The sequence below is a fragment of the Botrytis porri genome (assembly GCF_014898465.1).
Source record: "Botrytis porri strain MUCL 3234 chromosome Unknown BPOR_003, whole genome shotgun sequence".
NCBI classification, from domain to species: Eukaryota; Fungi; Ascomycota; class Leotiomycetes; order Helotiales; family Sclerotiniaceae; genus Botrytis; species Botrytis porri.
Window position 1 is genome coordinate 273,457 of NW_024066077.1, and position 21,093 is coordinate 294,549.

Consider the following 21,093-nt stretch of genomic DNA (forward strand, 5'->3'; position numbering starts at 1 on the left):
TGAAAGGAGGCAAGATGAAATAGAGGGTTGTGATAAGCGAGGCCTGAGAGAATGGATTGTATCATAAAGTACTTTTGGTTCATAGTATTGGGCAATGGGACATAGGTATGGGAGGTGTGAAACAGGAAAGATAAGAGATGAGCATAATTTGTAGTCGAAGAAGTCGCAATTTGAAAATATTCGTTCGTTTTGATAATCATTTGATGCTTCTATCGCCAGTGCAAGTTTTGTGATTTTGTGGTCTTGTATATGAAGTGATAAATATTGAAGTACATGATCCTTTCTTTTACATTCTGATTCATCTAGGTCTTAATGTCACAACAGAGTCTATAAAAAATATTTTCATGAGTTTTGCATAGAAGCGTGGAGCTTTGACTAAGAAACTTGAGAATGTCAGGTTGTAGATGGTGCTAAAACGGTATCATGTCATGCTCGTTAATCTTTCCAAAAAGGAAAAGTCTTTCATATGTTGCGTCCGGGGTGAATGCAAGGGAATTATAGTAGCCTGTGGGCCACTACGCATAATTATTTAACTAATTAGACCCAGATTTCAAATCTGACGTGCCTTAAGAAAAGAAAAAGAAAACGTTCTCTTTCCTTATTCCAGAGTACTGTTCATGATGATTCCGTAATCTCAATAATCTCAAAATGGAGCTCCAATAGTTTTGTCCCGCAACTCATCTGCCTGTCCATATATCAATTGTTCGCTCGCCCACGCCCTATCTTCTGGATTCATTCTCTCCAACATCTCTCTAATCCTAGCTTCTGCCTCCTCCTCCATCCTCGCTTGCGAAATTTTCTCCGTGTCGCGATGGGATAATGGTATACCTCTGAACGGTCTGGGGAACCCTGGTATATCTTCCATGACTCGCATTTCCAGATCCCCGCACTTTCCCGACTCGAATTCTCCTCCGTTGTATACTGAATGAGGCCATATCGTCGGTCTCGATCTACGTTTGCGATGAAACCAGGAAAATCGCCAGTGCGAAGTTTCGGGGCTTAAAGTCGAATCGTCATCCCTCACGGGATGTAAGAAGCGTTCTGGAACCGGAATTTTTAAGCAGAGGATGAGGAGGAAAGCGACAAATACGCTCACTGAAGCGACGATAACCGGGACGACAACGGCCGAATTAATATCATTCGAGCCGAAAGGTTTGGTAGGCAGTGAGGTATCTGTTGGAGAGGCGGGAGTAGCGATGGAGAGAATATCCGCCATTGTCAGGACATATTGGGAAGCCCAGAGCGAGGCTAAAAAAAGTAAACGTCGCATCGTGAGACGATGAATCCTTTTGCCTGATTCGAAGGCGCGAGGGACGACATTGGTGCTCTGCGAAAGTAGCACACACAGCACACGAGGCAAAGGGGGCAAAAGACTCGAGTGTGAGCGCACACGGATATTTATGGGAACTGGTTGCAGCGCGCGCGCCTCGGAAAAGATGGCTAAATGCGAGGGGATTACTTTAAAACTTAGGAGAGTTTGATTTGTCTGGAGAAGGAGAGGTCGGTCCACATGGAAAACACGCTGGGGAGAATTTGTGATGATTAGTTTATCCTAGCTGGGTTCCTTCGCTGCAACCCCCGCAAATACTTCCTTCACCGTACCCCGTGAATTTCTACTTTTGTGCCACCGTGGAGGGATTCCAATGGATGGCTGTAGAGATCTAGCCTATTAGATGAAATAGACATCGCTATGCCTCTTTCATGCAGCAGGTGAATGAGTGGCTTGTGAGACACTAGGTTGTTATTTTTGTTGAGTATTATTATAGTATTACATCCTAGCTATCGAAGGGTTCCATTGCATTTTTTGATACACGATAGTGAGAATATCTCTGTACTTGAGATGTTTCTTCTACATGGACCCCAGTACTACATCATTATGCTTCTCTTTGCAGGTATCTCACTTCTTGCAGGTACAGCTATATATCAGTCTATCTAAGTTTCATTGCAATCATATACTCGTACATAGTAGCGCTTACTAGAAATAGTGAAGATCATATAATCTTAATCATCAGCTTGCCTATGTATCTAGTAAGTTTTCAGTAGACTAGACTCGATGAATACCTTTCTAAGAAGTACCATGTCGTATTTATCCAGAAATCAGACACATGGTCTCACGATATAAATTGGCAAATTGATATACATAAGGTACAAAGCATACTACAATATTTATACCACAATATATAATTAGTGAAAAGCAATCACCCAACGTTTCCGCAGCACCCCGCTGATCTCATCAGATGAATCATCCATCATCCTAACTAACCTCCACACTTCTCCTCATACCTAGGTAATTTCCCCGCAATCCTTCAACCTCCCTGATATCTTCCCGTCCCGTCCCAAAGACTATGTGACTCCTTCCCAATTTTCAAATCCAACCAAGGTTCACTGATAAAACCATCTATGCATGATGTTCATCACATATCGCGCGCCATCCCAATCAACCCAGAAGGTTATCACGCGAGCAAACTAGCAAATAAAGATTCCTTCCACCAGAAACTTCATCCTCACATGCTCAATCCTAGAATACGACTCTTTTTCGTGGGGATCCTGATTTTAGCTTAGCCGTGTGAATTGATTGGGTATTTAATACTACGATGAGCAAGCAGCTGACATGTCTGAAAGCTGGAGGGGATTGGTGGTATGTGTGGGTGCTGAGGATCTTTGGTATACAGGGAGAGTTCCATCTGCATGAATAAATATTGGTAGGGCGTAGGTGTGTTAATTTTGTATGTATATATGTATATATGTAGGTGGTTCGAGTTCTTTTCTATTGTTATGGTGAGTTAGGCTTGAGTGTGAAATTTGTTGTTGTCGTTGATGTCTAGCTCATTTCTTGGATGTAGGGGGAAGAAAAACTCCGTTCTCTGATCATATTTGTGATATCAAATTATAATAACTCAGGTACATAATATATATAGAGATGGTACTTTGAGTCGTAGTTGCAACGGTGATTGACGATCGAGTCTATTCGAGATTCTCTCATAATCACATCTATAAGGTTACATATATGTACCTACAAGCAAGCATCCTCATACTCATCAAGCAAACCCAATCACAAAAGCTAAGCCTAAAATTCTCATTCCCATTCCTACGTTTTGTCTACATTCTGAGGTGATACTTAGGCACCACCTACCTAGGAACCGAATACCCCTTAAGTAAGAGTTGAGGCCCTGGCTTATCGCACACCACCCTTTTTTGTAACAAAATCCCTACAAAAATACTGTTTTCCTATACAAATTAATTATTTTCATAATTCTTTAACTATTTGAAGAATTCATTTGAAAATTATATATATAAGAAACAATTATATAAAGAATATTCAATTTAAATTTTTCCTTAAATTTATAATATATAACACTTTTCTTATCAAAAAAGCCACTTTTTTCAACTTTTTTAATAATTTCAATTTTAAGAATTTATAATCTTATCAAAAAAATAACTAAAAATATTTCATTTGTTTTTTGAATCATTTTAATAATTCTCAATCTTATATATTATTTTTATAAACTTAATTTATAAATTGATTAAATTAATATATAATTAAAAAATTAAAAAAATGAGGGGTTTTAGTGTATTTTTATTTAGTATGTAATAAGCTAGGGCTTAAACTCTTATATTATATTAACCTTATATTCTAGTTTACATGCACATAGATATTAGCTTAACATTGTGTCACCCCTCGACCCTATAAAGCTTATGGATAACCTTAATTGTCACTTCATAAATGATAATATTTAAATACTTATATAAGATTAGTTGTAGTTGTCGAATACTACTTATAACATTATAATATGAAATACCTGGGTAACTGTTACAGGAGCTGCCTCTAGGGTCATGTGGAAGTGTCTAGAGATCTCTTGAAGTGGTTTAAACTAGACTTCTAGTAGGAATTCAATAAGGTTGTAATTGATTGTAATTTTTGTAATTATAGTAATGAAATTAATGATTATTCTTGAGCATAAAGCTTTGTATTATAATAAGACCTGTTCTCTTTATATAGACCTTCCTGCTTTACAGAACTTATAATTCTGTTCTACTTAGATCTCTTAGATCCTAAGCTTCAAAAGCTTCTGGCTCCTTAAATCCTAAGCTCCAAAGGCTCCAACGTCCTATCACATGACACTTATCACGTGATCCAATGTTACCCGTCGTAACAGTAACCTTATCAAAATATCGGTAATGATATCTTGTCGAAGATAACGAATAACCTCACCGATAGCTTGGAGTAAGAGTGCCGAATTAGTATCGTGGGGTGAGTAGGTAGTATTTTCTGCTTCTCGATCCATATATTGAGGTCGATCCATGAATGATTCCTATTTAATTTTGTAGCGTTACTTTGCTGTGTGTATCACAAACTCGGGATCTTATATTGTTTTATGGACATGGTGCAGAAATGTAAGTGTGCAAAACATACAAGATCGCCCTCCCCCCTTACCTTGGGGTTGTAATCGTAAATTTCAATATAAGAACAATTTGGGATTTGGAATATGGCCTGCATGGGATGAGGGTCTTTCGATATTCGAATGGTATTTGTCAAGACAGACTATAAGTCATATCACAGAGCGCTAACAATACCAAATTAACACCGCAGTGTGCTTTTGTGATTATGAATGTAACGTAAAGAGCTACAGTAGTCTAATAACAGTTTGTTGTAATTCCAGCCCGACCTCTCGCCCCCCCCCAAACATTTCCTCAAGCCCTGAGAGTCACGTCATGATAGAATACACGATAGCAGCCCAGTGCATGCCTCAATGTTTGGAGAACGGACCCCTAAAAAGCCAGTCACCTACCTGCTCTAATATTTCTTCTGTCCTGAGTTTTCGCATAGCCTCTGCATCAGGTCCCTTGTTATCCATCAAATCATGAGTGAAGGCATGACGAACATCTCTCACAAGCGTCCATTTATAGCCATCCTTTTCAAAACTATACATTCCATCTTCGCGTTCTCTTTCATTCAAATCGGCAAGATCAAAAGCTGTATCTCTAGCTTCCTTCGCTAGCATATCATACTCTGCCCCTATTATATATATCCATTTGGGTATATCGTTCCTGCTCACAAATCTAGTGCTCAATAATGGATCTCGAAGATTCTGACCAACAGGAATATGACCCCATTCGAATACTGGTCCAAAGTCTGGTAGATCATCTAAGTCCTTTGCATTTCGATATGGGCGCGAGACTTTCTTCTCGTCCGGTGTGAGTGTGAAGTCCATTACTGGATACCAAGCTACTACTCCATTCAATCTTTCTCGCAATTCAGGTATCTGAGCAGCGGACAAAGCCAAGTTTCCTCCTGCGCTAAATCCTCCCAAGACCACACGCTTCTTGTCAATATTCAGATCAGAATTGTCGATTGTAGCTTGCGCAATAGCAACAATATCGTTTGTCAATGCCGGGAATCTATTTGAGGGGGCCTGACTGTATTCAATGCTAACAACGATGATATTGAATCGATTCGCAATCGTAGCACAGATTTCATCGTCGAATTCGGCAGACATCAAAGAATATCCTCCGCCGTGAAGATCGAGATATAGTGGAAGTGATTCATCGTCAGCTTGCTTGGCCCTTGGAACAAAGATTCGCGTTCGCAGATTTGGTCGACATGGATATGCCAAGAGCTTTGTAGGGCGAGATTCAAGAGGTGTCGGTCGTAGAAGGCGCAGGATTTTGAAGGTTGCTACAATAGCGATCTTCAATCCCCAAAGCTGGATGAAATACCAGGCGCGAGTGAGGAGTGGAAGATGTGGCTGAACCAGATCTTTATTCTTTTCAGCGCATTCACGTCCATATTTGTTAGAAACCATCCTGCGATCTGTGATCTCGTGTATGTAAATTAGAATAAAGGGGCGCGCATTTTTAAATACTGCTCAGTCAGAAGGTCCTATACCTAGCTTGAGACAGTCATCCTATTGGAGGATAGCACTGCAAGTACAAGGTTGCATTAGGAGTAGTATGGCGCTTTGCGAAAATCTTCGATACGAACCAACTCACCAGTTTGTTCTGTTCAACAGTCTCAATATCATATCACATTGAGAGGTTCTCGAAAGACGTGTTGTATGAAATCATAATTCAAAAGCACTTGGAGCGAACCATGCTTTAACCTTCACTCACATGCCCCACCAAAATTTGGATGAAACACGTGATCGATGTGGAGGGAAGACTGCAACCATTTTTACGACCAAAAACTTCCCTTCTGTTATTGGCATAAAGAAAGCTAAGAGCTGAAGACCAAAATGACAGAGAACATCAAGAATCTGGTTGATTGGGCCACAGCTTCTGGGGCTTATCTTCATCCTGACGTTGAAATTTATAAAGATACAGTAACAGGATTATCGTTCAAGGCGCAACAAACGATAGCTCCTCAAACAAGTATTGTACGATGCTCGTACCAAATTTCTCTGTCATATCTAAATGCACTTGGCACATATTCTCAATTTCCATCTACAGATCCATTTCCTGTAGAGTTCTTGGAGAATTTGAAAGAAGATGATCCCAATATTATTGGTCGCTTTTTCCTCATCCAGCAATATTTGAAGGGTGATCAATCTCCATGGTGGCAGTATGTCAGATTACTTCCCCAGCCAAATGATTCCAAAAGCCTTGGGATACCTATCTGGTGGCCAGAACAAGATCAAGAATTCCTCTCTGGGACAAATGCAGAACCTCCACTTCAGAAGCGAGAACAGATGTGGAGAGATCAGTGGAAGAAAGGAGTTGTGCTTTTGAGGGAATTGCCAAACCATAAAGAATACAGTTATCTCTTGTATCAATGGGCTGCTACTATATTTGATAGTCGAAGTTTTCGACCATCCTTGACAGTTTGTCCTGAAGCTTTGAGTGAGAGCTCTACAGATACAGATCTTAATCTAGATCATATTCGCAATGATAGGTTTTCGATCTTGTATCCACTGGTTGATATAGGCAATCATAATGGTATCAATCACGTAGAGTGGAAAAAAGACTCTATCTCCAATTCCTTCAATCTAGTCCATTCTGCTGGTGTCTCACAGGGAGATCAAATTTACAATTACTATGGAAATAAATCAAACAGCGAATTACTAGTTGGCTATGGTTTTATTCTTCCAAACGATCTTGTGAATCGAAATGTTGCCAATCTTAAATTGACTCCGGATCATAATGCTATTCAATTACGCAGAAGTCAGAAATGTCACAATCATCCAGATCCAAGACAGCCCGAGGAGGAATTCATGTTTGCTGTGCAACCACCGTCCGCAAATGGGTCACACGATTCTAGAATCTTGGAATTTCGCAGCTTTGGAGAAGGTCTAGTGGATCTCATTTGTTGTATGGTGGCAAATGAACGAGAACGTTCATACATGTTGAAGTTTCCGAGAATATGTCCAGAAAGAATTGCACAGCCATTTCAAAGTCCTCTATGTAGAACGATCATACAGGCAATATTCATTATCCAATCTAAGCTTGCATACGAAATTGATAAATTTGAAAACATCGGTGCAAGTCTAGGGTAAACCAACTCCCCGTCCCTAGCTGAGACCAGACTAACAATCTCAGTCCCCCTCAAAATCCCAATCAATCCCTCGCTCTGAATTACCGAAACCTCCAACTCACCACCCTAAAATCCGCCCTTCAACCCCTAGATCTCCTAACCACACCAACACTCACCCCACCCCTCCAACACTCACACCCCTCTCCAACAAGCAATCTCAAAATCCTCTCAATCGAACATGCCTACTCGCTACTTACCCTCCACTACCCCTCGCTCTCAACAAGCATCCAAAATCTCATCGCCTCAGACCAAGAAGAAGAACTCCCTCTGGATTGGTCCGTCCTTCTCGAAGATTGGAACTTTACATACTGGACTCTGTGGGTTTATATCATCATGCTGAAACGATCTGATGAGAACACTCTCGCGGCTATGCACCCAGCTTTAGAACAGTGGATCAGAGATTCAACTTTGTGAGTTTTTCTCTTCTTCTTCTTCATTTCCTCCTCCCCCCCCTCCCCTCCAAACCTAACTAACCTCCCACCCCCACCACAGAACTTTCTCCCCCCCAAACCCCCCACCCATCTTCCACGGCGCCCCCGACGAACACGAAACCCTCACAACCACCATCTCCCAACTCCGAGAACTACACCCCGAACTCTTCACTCTCCAAAATGTAAACTATGAGCACCTACTAAATCTCGCAAGTTACGTGGTCAAGGAACAGGCATTTATGGTGCCGTATGTCATGATGGATGGGGCGGCGAAGGGAAAACTGATTACGCAGTTGGTGGTGTGTATCTGGGGTGAGGAGGTGTGATGTGATGAATTGGGGGTTTGAGGGTTTGAGGGTTTGGAAAAGCTTGTGTAATTTGTGATTTTTTGTTAGATAGATAGATGGATAGATGTTTGGAATCTGATGAGGACAATTAGAGATAGAGTTATCTGTACTCCGAGATTTTCTCTAAAATCTAGTATATCTAGTAGTCTTGACTGAAGCAACGACAAAGAACTCATGGGCTAGAAATAGATGAGATGTCTCAAGATCCCAAATCTGATAAATTCCAAACCCTACTAAATCTACTAATGTTCATTATAACAATGACCCTAACCCTAACACTGCAATGCGATAACCAACCAACCCATCCCGCCCACCCTACCCATCACCCCTTATTCCCCCCAAACCTCATCCATCCCCTCCCCCCCACAAACCTCCCCCCATTCAGTCCACACCCTCTCGCCCGTCCACACGCCACCCCTCCCTCCTCTCCCATCCCTCCATACCCCCCCTTTTTCTTCCTCTCCTTTCTTCCCTCCTTCTCCTTCCTCTACCTTTTTCCCACCCTTCTCCTTTTTTCCTTCCCCACCCACCACCCACACCTGTTCTCCCCCCCCCTTCGTACACTCTTCCCAGAGCTGTTTTGCCCATTTTCTCCACCACATTTTGTTCCACGTTTGCTTTTTGTCGTTCTTCTGCTTCTTTCTTCTCTTTCTTCTCTTTCTCTGTCTCTTTACTTGTACCTCCATCCCCATCTTTCCCACTAATACCATAATCCAAATATTCATCTTCATCTTCATCCAAAAAAAAAGACCCAGGAATCCGCAAACCTGGAAAAACACCGTCACTACCACCATCGCCATACATAAGAAGCGGAATAGAATCCCACGAAATATTACTCCCTCTTGCCATTTTGAGACCGTTTTCTTTTTCTTTTGCCCCTGCTCTTGCTTTTCCTTTCTCTTCTTCTTTATCCACATCCGTAACTCCGCATAAATCAAACGGTCCAGGAATATTCTCCAACTCCGCAAATAACAACTTCATCTCCCTCACAGGCCCATTGATAACCCCCCTTGTTCTCACAATCTGCTTCTCCTTCTCCCCGGTGAGCTCACCAATCGTCGTAACCTTCACTTCCTCCCCCGATCTCGGCACTGTGTGAAAAATCCCCGACGTATAATCTACTCCGATGCCAAAATCTCCATCCCCTCTCTCACTATTTCCTCCTACCCCCAATGTCCAATTCGCATTTCCATTTCCATTTCTCTCCCCACCTCCTCCTCCTCCTTCCCTCCCCTCACCAACAATCCAACCCCCCCAAATTCCCCCCAGCCACCCCCTCCATCTCCATTCCTCCGCTCTCCGTCTCTCCACCCTCCTCCCTTCCTGTTCTCCAAAAATCCGCGTCATAATTTCCTGCATCGAATACCCCTCTCTTTCTTTCCCATCCCCATCCCCATCCCCATCCCGCTCTTGCGCAATCTCCCACGCTCGACTCCAAAGCGCTTTTATATCCCGCACCTTTCCCATCGCTAACGAGTTTTCGATAAAGCGAGGAAAGTCCCCATTTTGATTTACCTTTCCTCTTTTATTCTCCAACGACTAGGATCGAGGAACCACATCCCCATAGCAAGATTTCCCCTCTTCTGCATTTCCTCGCTCACCCCTATCCACCACAGCACAGTTTTTCCTCGCGGCAAAAAGTACTTTCTGTGTATATTTCTGTAATCCCACATTTCCAACTCTTCCAGTACCCACCTCCGTCCCCCTCTCAACACCATATTCTTCACGCAACTTCTCATTCACTGCCCTCCTATTCCGCAAAAATCTGCCAATGATAATTTCGCCCGGAAATTGCAACCACGTATTCGCATTCAAGAGTAACACTAAATCCTCATCATGCATATCTTTCCCATTGAGAAAATCAAGCGTATCTTGTATTTCTTGCAATGTGGATGTTTCTTTTTCTCTCTCTTCTTTTTCATTTCCATCCGATTCCAATTTGAAGCCAAGGAGTGTTGGAGGTGGGTAATTTAGGATAGATGCTGCGAGGAGCGTTTTGCAGAGATTGAGTGATTTCTTGCGGGCGGGCATTATAAGATGAAATTTCGGGTTTGTGTCTGTATTCGTGCTGGTTTCATTGTTGGGGAATGGGAAAGTCTCGTCCCAATCAGAGATTTCGATGATAGTGGATGGCGTGAAAGCTCCTGCTAATTTTTCAGGAACGTAGGAGCCGAGATATGATGCCGAGTGTTGGATTTTATACTATGAGATATCAGCTAGCTATGCTTTTGGGAGGATGAATATCAGAACTCGGGTATCATTTTCTGCCTGATTGATGAACATCAATGAATTATACTTACTGCATGCCATTTACCAAGAACAATGAGAATGACAGAAGATATGAAAATGAGAGAGAGAAAGATACGACTTCGGAGTCGACTGGGTCGTTTTAACTCTCTCAGTTTGTGAGCCACGAAGCTCATGGGCGAGATCTTCCGCCTGATAGTTTCGGGTACAGTCCCATTCTCTGTAGGAAACTCGTCATAATTCATCGCTAACTACTAACCACGGAGAAGCCAAATAAAGAGATTTCTCGTTTCCTCAAATTTCTCACTCCGATTGAATCATTGGTGTTTTCTTCACCTTAAATGTGTCGAAGTCTCAGAAGTCAATCGGAGTGCGTGAGTTATCAAGTACAGTAGAACAACGAGCTGCCAGCAAAATGTGCCAGAGAAAGAGTTTAAGAATGGATTGAAACACTGAGTTTTGAAGATTGCAAATGTTGTAAGTCGTTTGGCTGGAATGATATCAAGTAAGGGGTGAGGCAAATTCTTCTTCGGGAAAATCAAATAACTGAACCTAAGCGTATTATTGAAGGGTTTCCTTACGACAAAATTTCTTCTTAATTTGGTATATTGATATTATATACTGAATCTATAGCAAATATGATCATTGAGCCAATTAACCTAAATCTGGCTTCAGATCAATATAGGGTTCACTCAGCTTATTTGGAGATCTGGGATGATGAAAGAATATAAAAATATGGTAAACGAGAATGAATGACAAGCAAATATTTGGGTATAATAATGAGGATACCCTATCAAGAGCCTCTGAGTCGTTGCAGTTGATTGATAAACCCATATCCACTCTGCGTCCTATTCTCACCGATACCAGAAATCGATATTTCTTGGTCTTGCAAAGCCTCTACTCTTTGCCTTAATTGACCATTCTGTTCAGCATCCTTTAGTAGATCTCGATGTCTGTCTTCGACCATCTTTGCAAGACTTTCGACAAATTTGCTCCTTGCCCGTTCTTCAGCTGTGCCCTTCCACACAAGTGCCAATTCTTTCAATTCTTGTACTCTTTTGGCTGCTGCCTCAATAGCATCAACTGGATCATCCCCAATTAACAAATCTGCAATTTCATCACGTAGTTTCTTGGAAACTTCTTGACCTTTCTCTTCGGTGCTATGTGCTTCTGACCCTGGCTCGGGAGCGGAAACAGAAAGAAAGGATGAAGTGACCGATACTTCTGAAGGGGGAAAGGTCCATGCCATTGCCTCTCCAAATGTCTTTATAACCGTATCCAGTCGTGACCGTACAAGTGTAAGCGTTCGTAATTGTGTCACATAAGGAGGATCGGTGATTTTGGGGGTATTCGTGTCTTCTGAGGTAGGTGTTTTTGGCATGGTAGCTGTGGCAGATCGCGCCCTAGAGTCTCCAGACTTTATTGGTCTCCTTGACAGATCATTTTCAAGTCCCCCAGGAACAAACTTTGTAATATCATCGTGTAGTCCTTCGGTCAGCGCTTCTGATAATCCCAATGTCTCTCCTCGTAGCACTTCCACCTCATAGGCCAACCGGCTTCCACTTCGCAATATTTCATCGGTGAGTTGTGTAAGAGTAGTCGTAAGTCTAGTGGTGTGTGCGCTAAGATGTGAAAGAAGAGTCTGTGTCTGTGTAGACAATTCAGCTAAAGGGACGACATTTCTTGAAGACGACGACGTATTCGAAGATTGCAAAGAAGGCAAGGTTGAATTGAGGTAATCTGCAGGATCAAAAGCGGGATTCAAGAATGGTTGAAGAACAGGGTCTGCAACGTGGGTAGATTTCGACGGTAAATTGGGCTCTAATGTCGAGTTGCCATTTCGAGATTGAGATTGAGGTTGAGGATGTTTGAGCCTAGGATTGTTATTTTGTGAAGAGGGAAGGGTGTTAGAATCCCAAGCCATTTTCACAATGTATCTATGATTGACCAAAGTATTGTTACAATCAAGTGAAGATTGTTTTCGGTGTTTGGTATCATACCTAGCTCTAGAATACCTGATAATATTTTGAGCCCATCGAGTTGAATGGTGTCAACCACTTGGAACATTATTATTGTGGAACCAGCCCTTTGAGATATCGGTAATAATCGGATGACTAATACGAATAATTGGGGGATTAGAGCCGTGCATGAAGCCTCAACTCGGTCAAGGTCTGATTGGCTTGGGGTTGGGGGAGGGGAGAGGTACGGGTAGGTAGCTGTACAGTAGCCTTATTAGCTGTACAGTAGCCTCCTAATCATGGTAGGTGCGAGAGTTTGCATTTCTACCGGGATGATAGCTCTAGGTAGGCAGGTACTTGGTATCATCATAATGGTATGTCATCTTGTCTTCTTCTAGAGTCAGCCCGGAGATAGATATTCCTTCTTGTCTCAGACTTCACTTCACTCTCTTCTCTGACTTCACTTCACTACTTTACTTCTCTTCTCTTCTCCTCTCTTCACTTCACTTCACTTCACGTCACTTCACTTCACTTCACTTGTACCTCAACCAGTCTGATCTCACCTCAATTTAGTGCTTACCAGTCTACCCACCTACCTAGGTACATGATATTTGGATTTTCATCTCATTTGCTTCTACAGAGAAGCATCCGGACAGTTCTCCAGGACCATAAGAGACTGCATGTGGGTTTCATGCTTGGTACATGCATGAAAAGCTTCTTCTTAGGGATCTCCAAACCTCTGCTTGGTTTGACCGGTCAGACAATGATGTGATGTACTGGTGAAATTGATCACTCGTTAATAATAAGTTAATAATAAATCCCAACGTGTTTGAGTTCACTTCCAACATTCACCAGTGAACGTCCAATACTAGTACCTACCTACTGATGACTAGTACCACACTTATTATTATTACTCCGCATCCGTACCAGGCAACCGGACCATTTCGAAATTGTCGACCAATGACAATTGACTTTCCAAATTCGAACCACACACTGTCTACATCAAAACCAAGGCAACTCATCAAAACATCCCATACAAGGCTACAGGTCCATGACCTTTATACAGTTCTTTCCCTTGTCACCTCTAGCTTCAGAACTTCTATTCTTGAAAGTTCTTTCGAAAAAGACTAATATCTTTTGACTACAGTACAAGAACTTGGAATATCATTCCCTTCACCTTGGAAGAATCAGATCAGTACTTTGATTGAAAAACTCTCAACTCCATCAACTTGATATCAATCATCTCACAGGTACATCTTCGAGCTATCATCAAGTTAAGAAGGTCTTGCTACTCTTCAAGATCCCTCTCACCACAATACCTCAAGAACGATTCCAACTGTATCTGGCAAATTGCTCAACAAGGCATATTCACAGGATCAAAATTTGACCGAGGACTTCATTTCTTCAACAAGCTTCCGTCATCTTTCGAAGTTACAGTGTCCAAGATACATCCCATAATTGCGCTGCACGATGACTCGCAAACACTTCCTAGCGGATGTTAAAGAAGCGTCTGAGAAAGGCATCCCCAATGTTATCTCAATCAGTCGGGGAGATGACGATGGTGATGTCAACTTTTGCTTTTTGCATGATTCTACAGAACCTATAGAAATCGGTCTCTTAGCAATAGGTATGTTTTATTATATTTTATATCTCTAGCAAATAATCGAATCGTCGACTACGTAGACTTGATCACTGATTACGCACTTGGAATAAAATGATACCTTCAAAAAGGGAAGGAAACAAATTGTTCTTCATCATACTGACTTTGTTAGATGTCTCCGAGTACCCAAGTGGGAACAGTTTCATGATTTTCACCAAGTCCGAAGGGGCTCCAAAGGCTGTCAACGAAGCACTGGAACGACTCATGACCTCCTCAACTGGCGTACGTTTACCAGATTTGATTAGCAGCATTTCAAAAAAGCTACAGACATTACTTTCGGCAGGTTCACGAAGATCTCCTATCAGTCTCGACGAAGAGGATGAAGATGATGAGATGGAAGATAAGGAAGAAGACGGAAGCGAAGATGACTCTGGCTTTTCTGACGAGGAGGAAGAAGACTTTCCAGACGAGCTCATAACCTTCTCTAATGGTAATACTGTATCGGTCTCGACTAGTAGACTCACACTAAAGGCTGCTGCACAACTGAACCGACGCATTCGAGCAGACATTCGTACTGTCCGATTGCTAGGTCATCGGATCGGGATTCTCAGTGGCATGAAGGCCGAATCTCACAGTGGTATCCTCAGCATCTCCATTCAGGCGACTAAGCTGGGCTTATCGGAAGAGGCTATGCAAGCTTGGGATATTGAGCCTCACCAATATTTAACCTTACTCATACGCTACTCGGATGGGTACAAAACATACGAGGCACTGATTGCCGAACCAGCCAAAAATAGTGGGATCGATTTCCGTGTTGGAGTCTGTAATGGTTACAAGCCATCCGCAGCTGCTGCATTCTCGGCGTTTTCGGACTCAAACAAGGTCGGCGACAAAAATTCTAACAACGATGGCTTGATTTCACAGGAACAGAGCGGAGGATTTTTCAATATATTCATCAGTAGCTCCTTGAATGAATTTATCAATACGAAAATGATATCAATGCTCAAGATCCGTGATGCTACTGGTCTTGGATGGGAGAGCGCAAAGAAGTTTTTGGATACCCGCCAAGGACGACCACTTGAAGAAAATGCAGATTTGTATTCTGAAAATGAGTACTCGGACAAGGATACGATCAAAAGTCATACATCGCAGATTTTAGCCAATGATCATCTAACTGATAATGAGAGTGGCAGCTTGTCATTTCCGCTTCTTGCGGCACAATTTGCGCTGATGTATCTAGTCCGCTGCACTGAATTTTGTCTCGTCTGCCATGATAAAATTACGGGAGGATTTGAGGCGTTGAAGCCTTATGTTTGCGAGAAGCCATTGTGTCTTTATCAATATATGTCCTTAGGTTTTGGACCTAGTGTCGAACATGTAAGTGACCGTGGATTGTGTATACCCAAACCAATTACTAGATTGCTAATCGTGTATAGGAGATTAGAACTCAGCCTTATGTTGTAGACCTTCTCCTGAACTTTTGTTATACCAGTGCTTTTGTAAGTCTATCTGTACATAATCTCCATCTTTCACAGCTGACTTTTTGATAGGGCGCTCGAATCCGTGAGTATCCCACAGGCATGAGTCTTTCTGTTCCCTCCCCCATCGTCGCCTTAGCGGGGTACCTCGCACCACAAGACTTCTCTCCGGCCCCAGCTGCTGTAGAGCAGCCAAGCAATGATCGTCGAGACAGAGAGTTCAAGGTCAAGTATAACAGCGAAGCTTGTGAGTTTACGTTCGAGGAAATGCCTGAGATCTTAAACCCTCCTGTCCGCAAAGGAGATTGGGTTCGCATTTTGATTGGGCCCGGACCAGATACAGCAGTTCAAGCGCTCCATTCTAGAATAGAGGATGTAACTTCGATGCCGATTGTAAAACTTTCGCAACCAATCCCGCAGAAGGTTCAATCAACTACATACCACATCCCATTGGCCGATCATACACCAACAGTCAACCCCACCAACATAATTGCGGCTCGGATGTCTATTTACAATCGCAACTTCGATGAGATGTCTATCTCAGAAAAATGCAGTACTATAACAATGCTTCTTGACACTTTACCAACCATCCAGGAGTTAAGAGAATATATCGACCGACAGAGCCGAACCGAAGAACCGAACCTTCGTAAATGGACAGAGCGCATATCCCCAGCTGCTCTAGGTTTACTACGATGGGTTATAGCCTCTAATCGCTCATGCCTTGTTCAAGTCGATAAATGCCCTGGTCAAATGGATAGTGTCTTGGCTGATGCAAAAATTAGACCAGATCAAAAGGTCTCTCAAATTGGGGAAAATTGGATGCAGTTTCGTTTCGCACAGGGATCGCCAGACAAGGAAGAGCGTTTTTTAAATGCTCTTAAAGAACAGCAGACCTCTTTGGATCCAAAGTATCCTACTCTTTTTGCTTTCCATGGTAGTGCGCTGCAAAACTGGCATAGTATCATCCGACATGGATTGGATTTCAAAGAAACTCTCAACGGGAGAGCATTCGGACATGGCGTTTACCATGCACAAGATCAAAGCATATCTTGTCAATATAGTAATGGTAGAAATGTTGCAGTAAGTATAGAAATCATCGCAATTGGACTGGTCTAACTTTCAACCAGGGTTCCTGGCCTGGATCTCAGCTCAAAATTATGTCTGTGATGAGCGTTAACGAGATTATCAATTGTCCAAAACAGTTTGTTAGCTCGAATCCATATCTAGTGGTACAGCACATCGATTGGATTCAGTGCAGATATTTGCTTGTTCAGATTGAAGGACAGGTGATTGCAACACCAGACGCGACTAGGTATGTTTCCACTCAAGCGACTCGGTTATGGGGCATGAGATAATCCGCGATGATTGATGCTGACATTTATTTCCTTTGTAGGGAGATCCAGTCCGAAATTGAGCAAGATCCCAAATATACAGCAAGATCCACAAACAATAAACCTATCGGTGTTCCATACTGCGCTGCCTCGGTCTCTAGAGCATTTCGTAATGATGACGCCGGTAGTTCTTCCCCATGCAAGAAACTGAAAGGAATGTCTTCTTTGAATGGGACTGGATATGTGAGCGAAGCAGAAGACATTGAGGATATAAACTTTCTAATTTCTGATGATGAAGATGAAGTGGGAATATCGTAAGCAAATTAACTCTCCCTTGTACTTTGTTGTTTGACCACACCAATTCAAAACAGCCTCCAAACTGCCCTTGAAAGAGTCATTAGCGATCAAATCGTTTTATCTTGCTGATCACAAATTCTTCAAATGAGCTCTCACTAACTATCTGTACTAGATCTTCTGGCTCCAAGAATCTAGAGGCTTCAAAAACCGATTTTGTTCCTGGATCACTTGATCAAAGTAAACTTCCAATGCTGGGGCCTCCGGCTTATGCTACCCCATCTGCAACTATGCGTCTCAGCAGGGAATTAAAAGCAATCCTTAAGGTACAAAACTCTACACCCCTTCACGAATTAGGATGGTATATCGATGAAAATCTTGTTGAGAACATATACCAATGGATCATCGAGCTACACTCCTTTGAGTCCACATTACCACTGGCCAGGGATCTCAAAGAATCGGGCCAAAACAGCGTTGTTATTGAAATTCGCTTTGGGAAAGAGTATCCTCACAGCCCACCATTTGTACGAGTTGTCAAGCCACGATTCTTACCCTTCATGTCTGGTGGTGGCGGTCACGTAACAGCCGGTGGAGCATTATGTATGGAACTTTTGACAAATTCTGGCTGGAGTGCCGTCTCCTCGATTGAGTCTGTTCTCTTACAAGTTCGTCTTGCACTTATGAGTATGGACCCAAAGCCTGCACGTCTGGAAAGTAATGATCCACAGAAACAAGGTGAATATGGAACTCAAGAAGCTATGGCGGCTTTTATTAGAGCGTGCAATATGCATGGATGGGAGATTCCGAAGGACTTTCAGGACTTTGCTACACCTGGTCCTGGTCAGTTTTAAATCTGGGGAACTCCATTTGAGAATACAGTAGGATGAAATTAGTCAAGGGAAAGAAGGGGCATATGAGTGGTAGGGAGATGAGGGGAAAATGCTCACGGATTTAGGGTTTGCTTTTACTTCTTTGCTGATCTGGTTTTAATTTCTGGTTGGCGGGCTGGCGTCAGGAAACCTCAAGATGGGATATTACGATAAGATGACTGGACCTGGCAGAGAGATACCCAAACAACTATAAAGGAATATTACAAGGAGAAATAGGCGTCAAGTTGTGTAAGGGGACGGTATGGCAATGGATGGATCTTTGGGGCTGGGTGGGAATCAGACTATTACGTCTTTGTAAGATTTCTGTAAAAGAAATCTATTTGATAGCTGGCTAGTTATTAGATCAGAATATGGGTAGATAAAGGAGTTCTTCGCTTTATAAGATTTGTTATGTTTTATGGGTGAGTGGGTAACTGAATGGATGAGTTACTGTGTATAGTTTTAGTTTTATGAAAGGCTACTAGGTGTGACGAATTTCAAAAGATCATGCTGTAGATTATAGGTATTTTCTGGTTATATGTAGAAGGGAAGAGAGTGATTCAGGTAGTTAGATAGTATAATTTATGCTAACTTTAAGTCGAGGAAATGAATGAGAGATCAGACTAGATGGTATGAGATAAGTGATATTAGTTTTTGGACTTTCAGAGAGAGAGAGAGAGAGAGAGAGAGAGAGAGAGAGAGATAGAGAGAGAGAGTGTGTGTGTGTGTGTGTGTGTGTGTGTGAGGGAGAGGGAGAAGTTTAGATATAATAGTCATAGTAATAGTGTACAATTGTATAATTGTATACTAACATATTACAGCAATAGATTGAATAAAGTATTAAAGTATATAAGTAAATTCTTTCCGGTTTTTAATAGCTTTGAGTTTTGAGTTTCTATTAAAGGGTATGTTGGATGGGTAATTTGATGATATGATATGATATGATATGTGTTTGGATTTTGGATTTGGAATCGGGATTGCTTCTTTGGGTGGTGTTGGTGAGGTGAGGTGAGGTGAGAGGAAATGAGAGGAGAGGAGATGGATAGGATGAGAGGAGATGGATGGGATTTTGAGAGGATAGATTGTTTGTTTTTATATATTGAGATGAATTGGATTAAATTGAATCAAGTTAAATAAAGAAAAGAAGGAGAGAACAAAGAGTAGAGAATTGAAAGAAATATAGATATGATTTTTCATATGAGATTTTGAATGTGAGAGAATAGAGGTATAAAGATGAATGAATATAGATATAGATATGAATAGAGAGTTATATATAAGTTTACGAATTTCTGATTTGAAGAAATAAATATCCTATGTACTGAAAAGATATGGACTGAAAATATACAAAACGCCTGATATGGAATAAGACAAACAACCGCCAGGTATCCTACAGCCTCTTTTTTCCAACTCAACTCTAAAAATCAAAAGATGGTGCTGTATCGTATGTAGACTTCACGATCGCACTATGTCCTACTCCTTACTCCTTACTCCTCACTTCCTAATCTCTACTCCGCACCTCAAACACCAATCAGCTCCCCACCTTCAGAACATCTCATCCCATCTCTCCACATTTAAACATTGACATTATGACCCCAGATACCCTGTTCCCTACGTGCACTATAAGTGCTAACCGCCAAAATCTCCTGGATCTGTTCCGTACCCACCAACATCTTCTGTCCTGCAACAAACCATCTCAAGCCCTCCGTACAAGGAGGAGAAGTAAGACTTCCCTCATAGGTCCAGAAATCCTTCGCGTTGTTGATTTCCGTAAGTGCTTGTTTGAGATTGAGATCGAACGGGATGCGGGTCTTTGCGTCGGAGAAGGAGGGGATAGATGAGAGGGGGAAGGAGTCGAAGAATGTGGAGTTGGCGACGGTGCCGAAAGGGATGGGATCAATCAGGAATGCGACGACGGCGCGTTCGGCGCCGGAAGCGGTCGCGTGCACGAAATGCAGTTCGGCTTTGGAGCGGGCGAAATCGATGGTGTGGTCGGCGGGTGCGTGAATGTGCCAGCCTTTGAGGAAGACGGTTTCGTTGTCGAAGGTCATGGATGGGTTGCCGCTGAGATCGGTGACGTTGGAGGCGAGGGAGAAGGCGGGGCCGTAACCCCAGTTGTAGAGGGAGCCGGAGGTGGAGGTGGAGTAGTTGAAGGTTGGGGTGTGGGTTTTGGAGAAACCGGTGCTGGTGGTGAGATGGATAGGGGATTGTTGAGTGCCGGTTTGGCAAGTGGTGTAGTCTGATGAGATGTTAGAATAGGAGTAGGAGATGGAGAACTGAGAATGTAAACTTACTCTCGTTAATCATCCCCCAGTTGTAAGTAGCGTCATATGCCCAATCGGCAGGTCCCTCGGCTCTCTTCGTGATCGATCGGCTAGAAAGATCATGATCGGGACAAGCCACAACGGCTGACAAGAGAGTTGCGGCGAGAATAAATTTAGACATGGTGAAAGATTGAAGTGAAAGATTGATTGAATGAATGTAGTAGTAACTGAGTATGAAAGATGATTTGATACTGTTTTACGAGCACATTTCTAGTATTTATATATCAGAAGAACTTCTTCCATTTTCGACTTGAGATTACTGCTCTTGGCTATATTTCACTGCCATCATGATATTTTTGGAAAATACGATGACAAGATCATTGCATAAAACGAAAACGCTTACCAAATTTCACTCAACAGCGATCTCGGTACCAGCCTGTGGGATTGTCGATGGGTAAGGCATGCAAAAAAGAAGATATACTTTTCTTCGCCTTTAACACTAAGAGTCAAGCGGACTAACAATTCTGTCAAACAAACGAGGAAATTGGGAGGCGCTTGCAGAGCCACAATTATTTCGTGGTCGTTAAACTCTATCTCGTTCCCCTTTATGCGATGTGCAATACCTCGGATAATCTGCCAGAACTGTAGAAGGCTGTGCACACTTGTCGTACCACAATATAACCATTGCAAACTTTAATCTCTACCATGGGATTTTGAGTATGCCTTGAGTAGAGCAGGCCACGAGTTCG

The 21,093-nt window shown here is 42.3% G+C and overlaps 7 protein-coding genes across 7 annotated transcripts; 2 read left to right on the forward strand and 5 right to left on the reverse strand.

Moving 5' to 3' along the window:
• Positions 1 to 643: 643 nt before the first annotated feature.
• Positions 644 to 1,270, reverse strand: EAF01_002183 (uncharacterized protein; the record flags this gene model as incomplete). Its single annotated transcript, XM_038910434.1, has 1 exon — positions 644 to 1,270. One exon carries the CDS (start codon positions 1,268 to 1,270, stop codon positions 644 to 646), a length of 627 nt encoding a protein of 208 aa, XP_038773356.1.
• A 3,478-nt stretch (positions 1,271 to 4,748) lies between these two features.
• Positions 4,749 to 5,804, reverse strand: EAF01_002184 (uncharacterized protein; the record flags this gene model as incomplete). Its single annotated transcript, XM_038910435.1, has 1 exon — positions 4,749 to 5,804. The coding sequence occupies one exon, from the start codon at positions 5,802 to 5,804 to the stop codon at positions 4,749 to 4,751; it is 1,056 nt and encodes a 351-aa protein (XP_038773357.1).
• Positions 5,805 to 6,233: 429 nt separating this feature from the next.
• On the forward strand, positions 6,234 to 8,285 carry EAF01_002185 (uncharacterized protein; the record flags this gene model as incomplete). Its single annotated transcript, XM_038910436.1, has 3 exons — positions 6,234 to 7,486; positions 7,534 to 7,938; positions 8,021 to 8,285. The coding sequence occupies 3 exons, from the start codon at positions 6,234 to 6,236 to the stop codon at positions 8,283 to 8,285; spliced, it is 1,923 nt and encodes a 640-aa protein (XP_038773358.1).
• Positions 8,286 to 8,629: 344 nt separating this feature from the next.
• On the reverse strand, positions 8,630 to 10,798 carry EAF01_002186 (uncharacterized protein; the record flags this gene model as incomplete). Its single annotated transcript, XM_038910437.1, has 3 exons — positions 8,630 to 9,775; positions 9,908 to 10,508; positions 10,607 to 10,798. The coding sequence occupies 3 exons, from the start codon at positions 10,796 to 10,798 to the stop codon at positions 8,688 to 8,690; spliced, it is 1,881 nt and encodes a 626-aa protein (XP_038773359.1). The 3' UTR covers positions 8,630 to 8,687.
• Positions 10,799 to 11,346: 548 nt separating this feature from the next.
• EAF01_002187 (uncharacterized protein) lies at positions 11,347 to 12,477 on the reverse strand (the record flags this gene model as incomplete). Its single annotated transcript, XM_038910438.1, has 1 exon — positions 11,347 to 12,477. The coding sequence occupies one exon, from the start codon at positions 12,475 to 12,477 to the stop codon at positions 11,347 to 11,349; it is 1,131 nt and encodes a 376-aa protein (XP_038773360.1).
• Positions 12,478 to 13,981: 1,504 nt separating this feature from the next.
• Positions 13,982 to 18,065, forward strand: EAF01_002188 (uncharacterized protein; the record flags this gene model as incomplete). Its single annotated transcript, XM_038910439.1, has 7 exons — positions 13,982 to 14,138; positions 14,284 to 15,488; positions 15,548 to 15,610; positions 15,662 to 16,669; positions 16,717 to 16,901; positions 16,983 to 17,234; positions 17,390 to 18,065. 7 exons carry the CDS (start codon positions 13,982 to 13,984, stop codon positions 18,063 to 18,065), a joined length of 3,546 nt encoding a protein of 1,181 aa, XP_038773361.1.
• Positions 18,066 to 19,354: 1,289 nt separating this feature from the next.
• Positions 19,355 to 20,701, reverse strand: EAF01_002189 (uncharacterized protein). The gene is made up of 2 exons (XM_038910440.1): positions 20,375 to 20,701; positions 19,355 to 20,319 (listed from the first exon to the last, which is right to left on the reverse strand). The coding sequence occupies exons 1-2, from the start codon at positions 20,523 to 20,525 to the stop codon at positions 19,655 to 19,657; spliced, it is 816 nt and encodes a 271-aa protein (XP_038773362.1). The 5' UTR covers positions 20,526 to 20,701; the 3' UTR covers positions 19,355 to 19,654.
• Between the last annotated feature and the right edge of the window lie 392 nt (positions 20,702 to 21,093).

What these genes read in the sequence shown, in the direction of transcription:
- EAF01_002189 (XM_038910440.1), bottom strand. Translation starts at nt 20,525, where the DNA reads ATGTCTAAATTTATTCTCGCCGCAACTCTCTTGTCAGCCGTTGTGGCT. An exon ending in CTGGGGGATGATTAACGAGA is followed by an intron (nt 20,320 to 20,374) that starts GTAAGTTTACAT and finishes ACATCTCATCAG; the next exon opens with ACTACACCACTTGCCAAACC.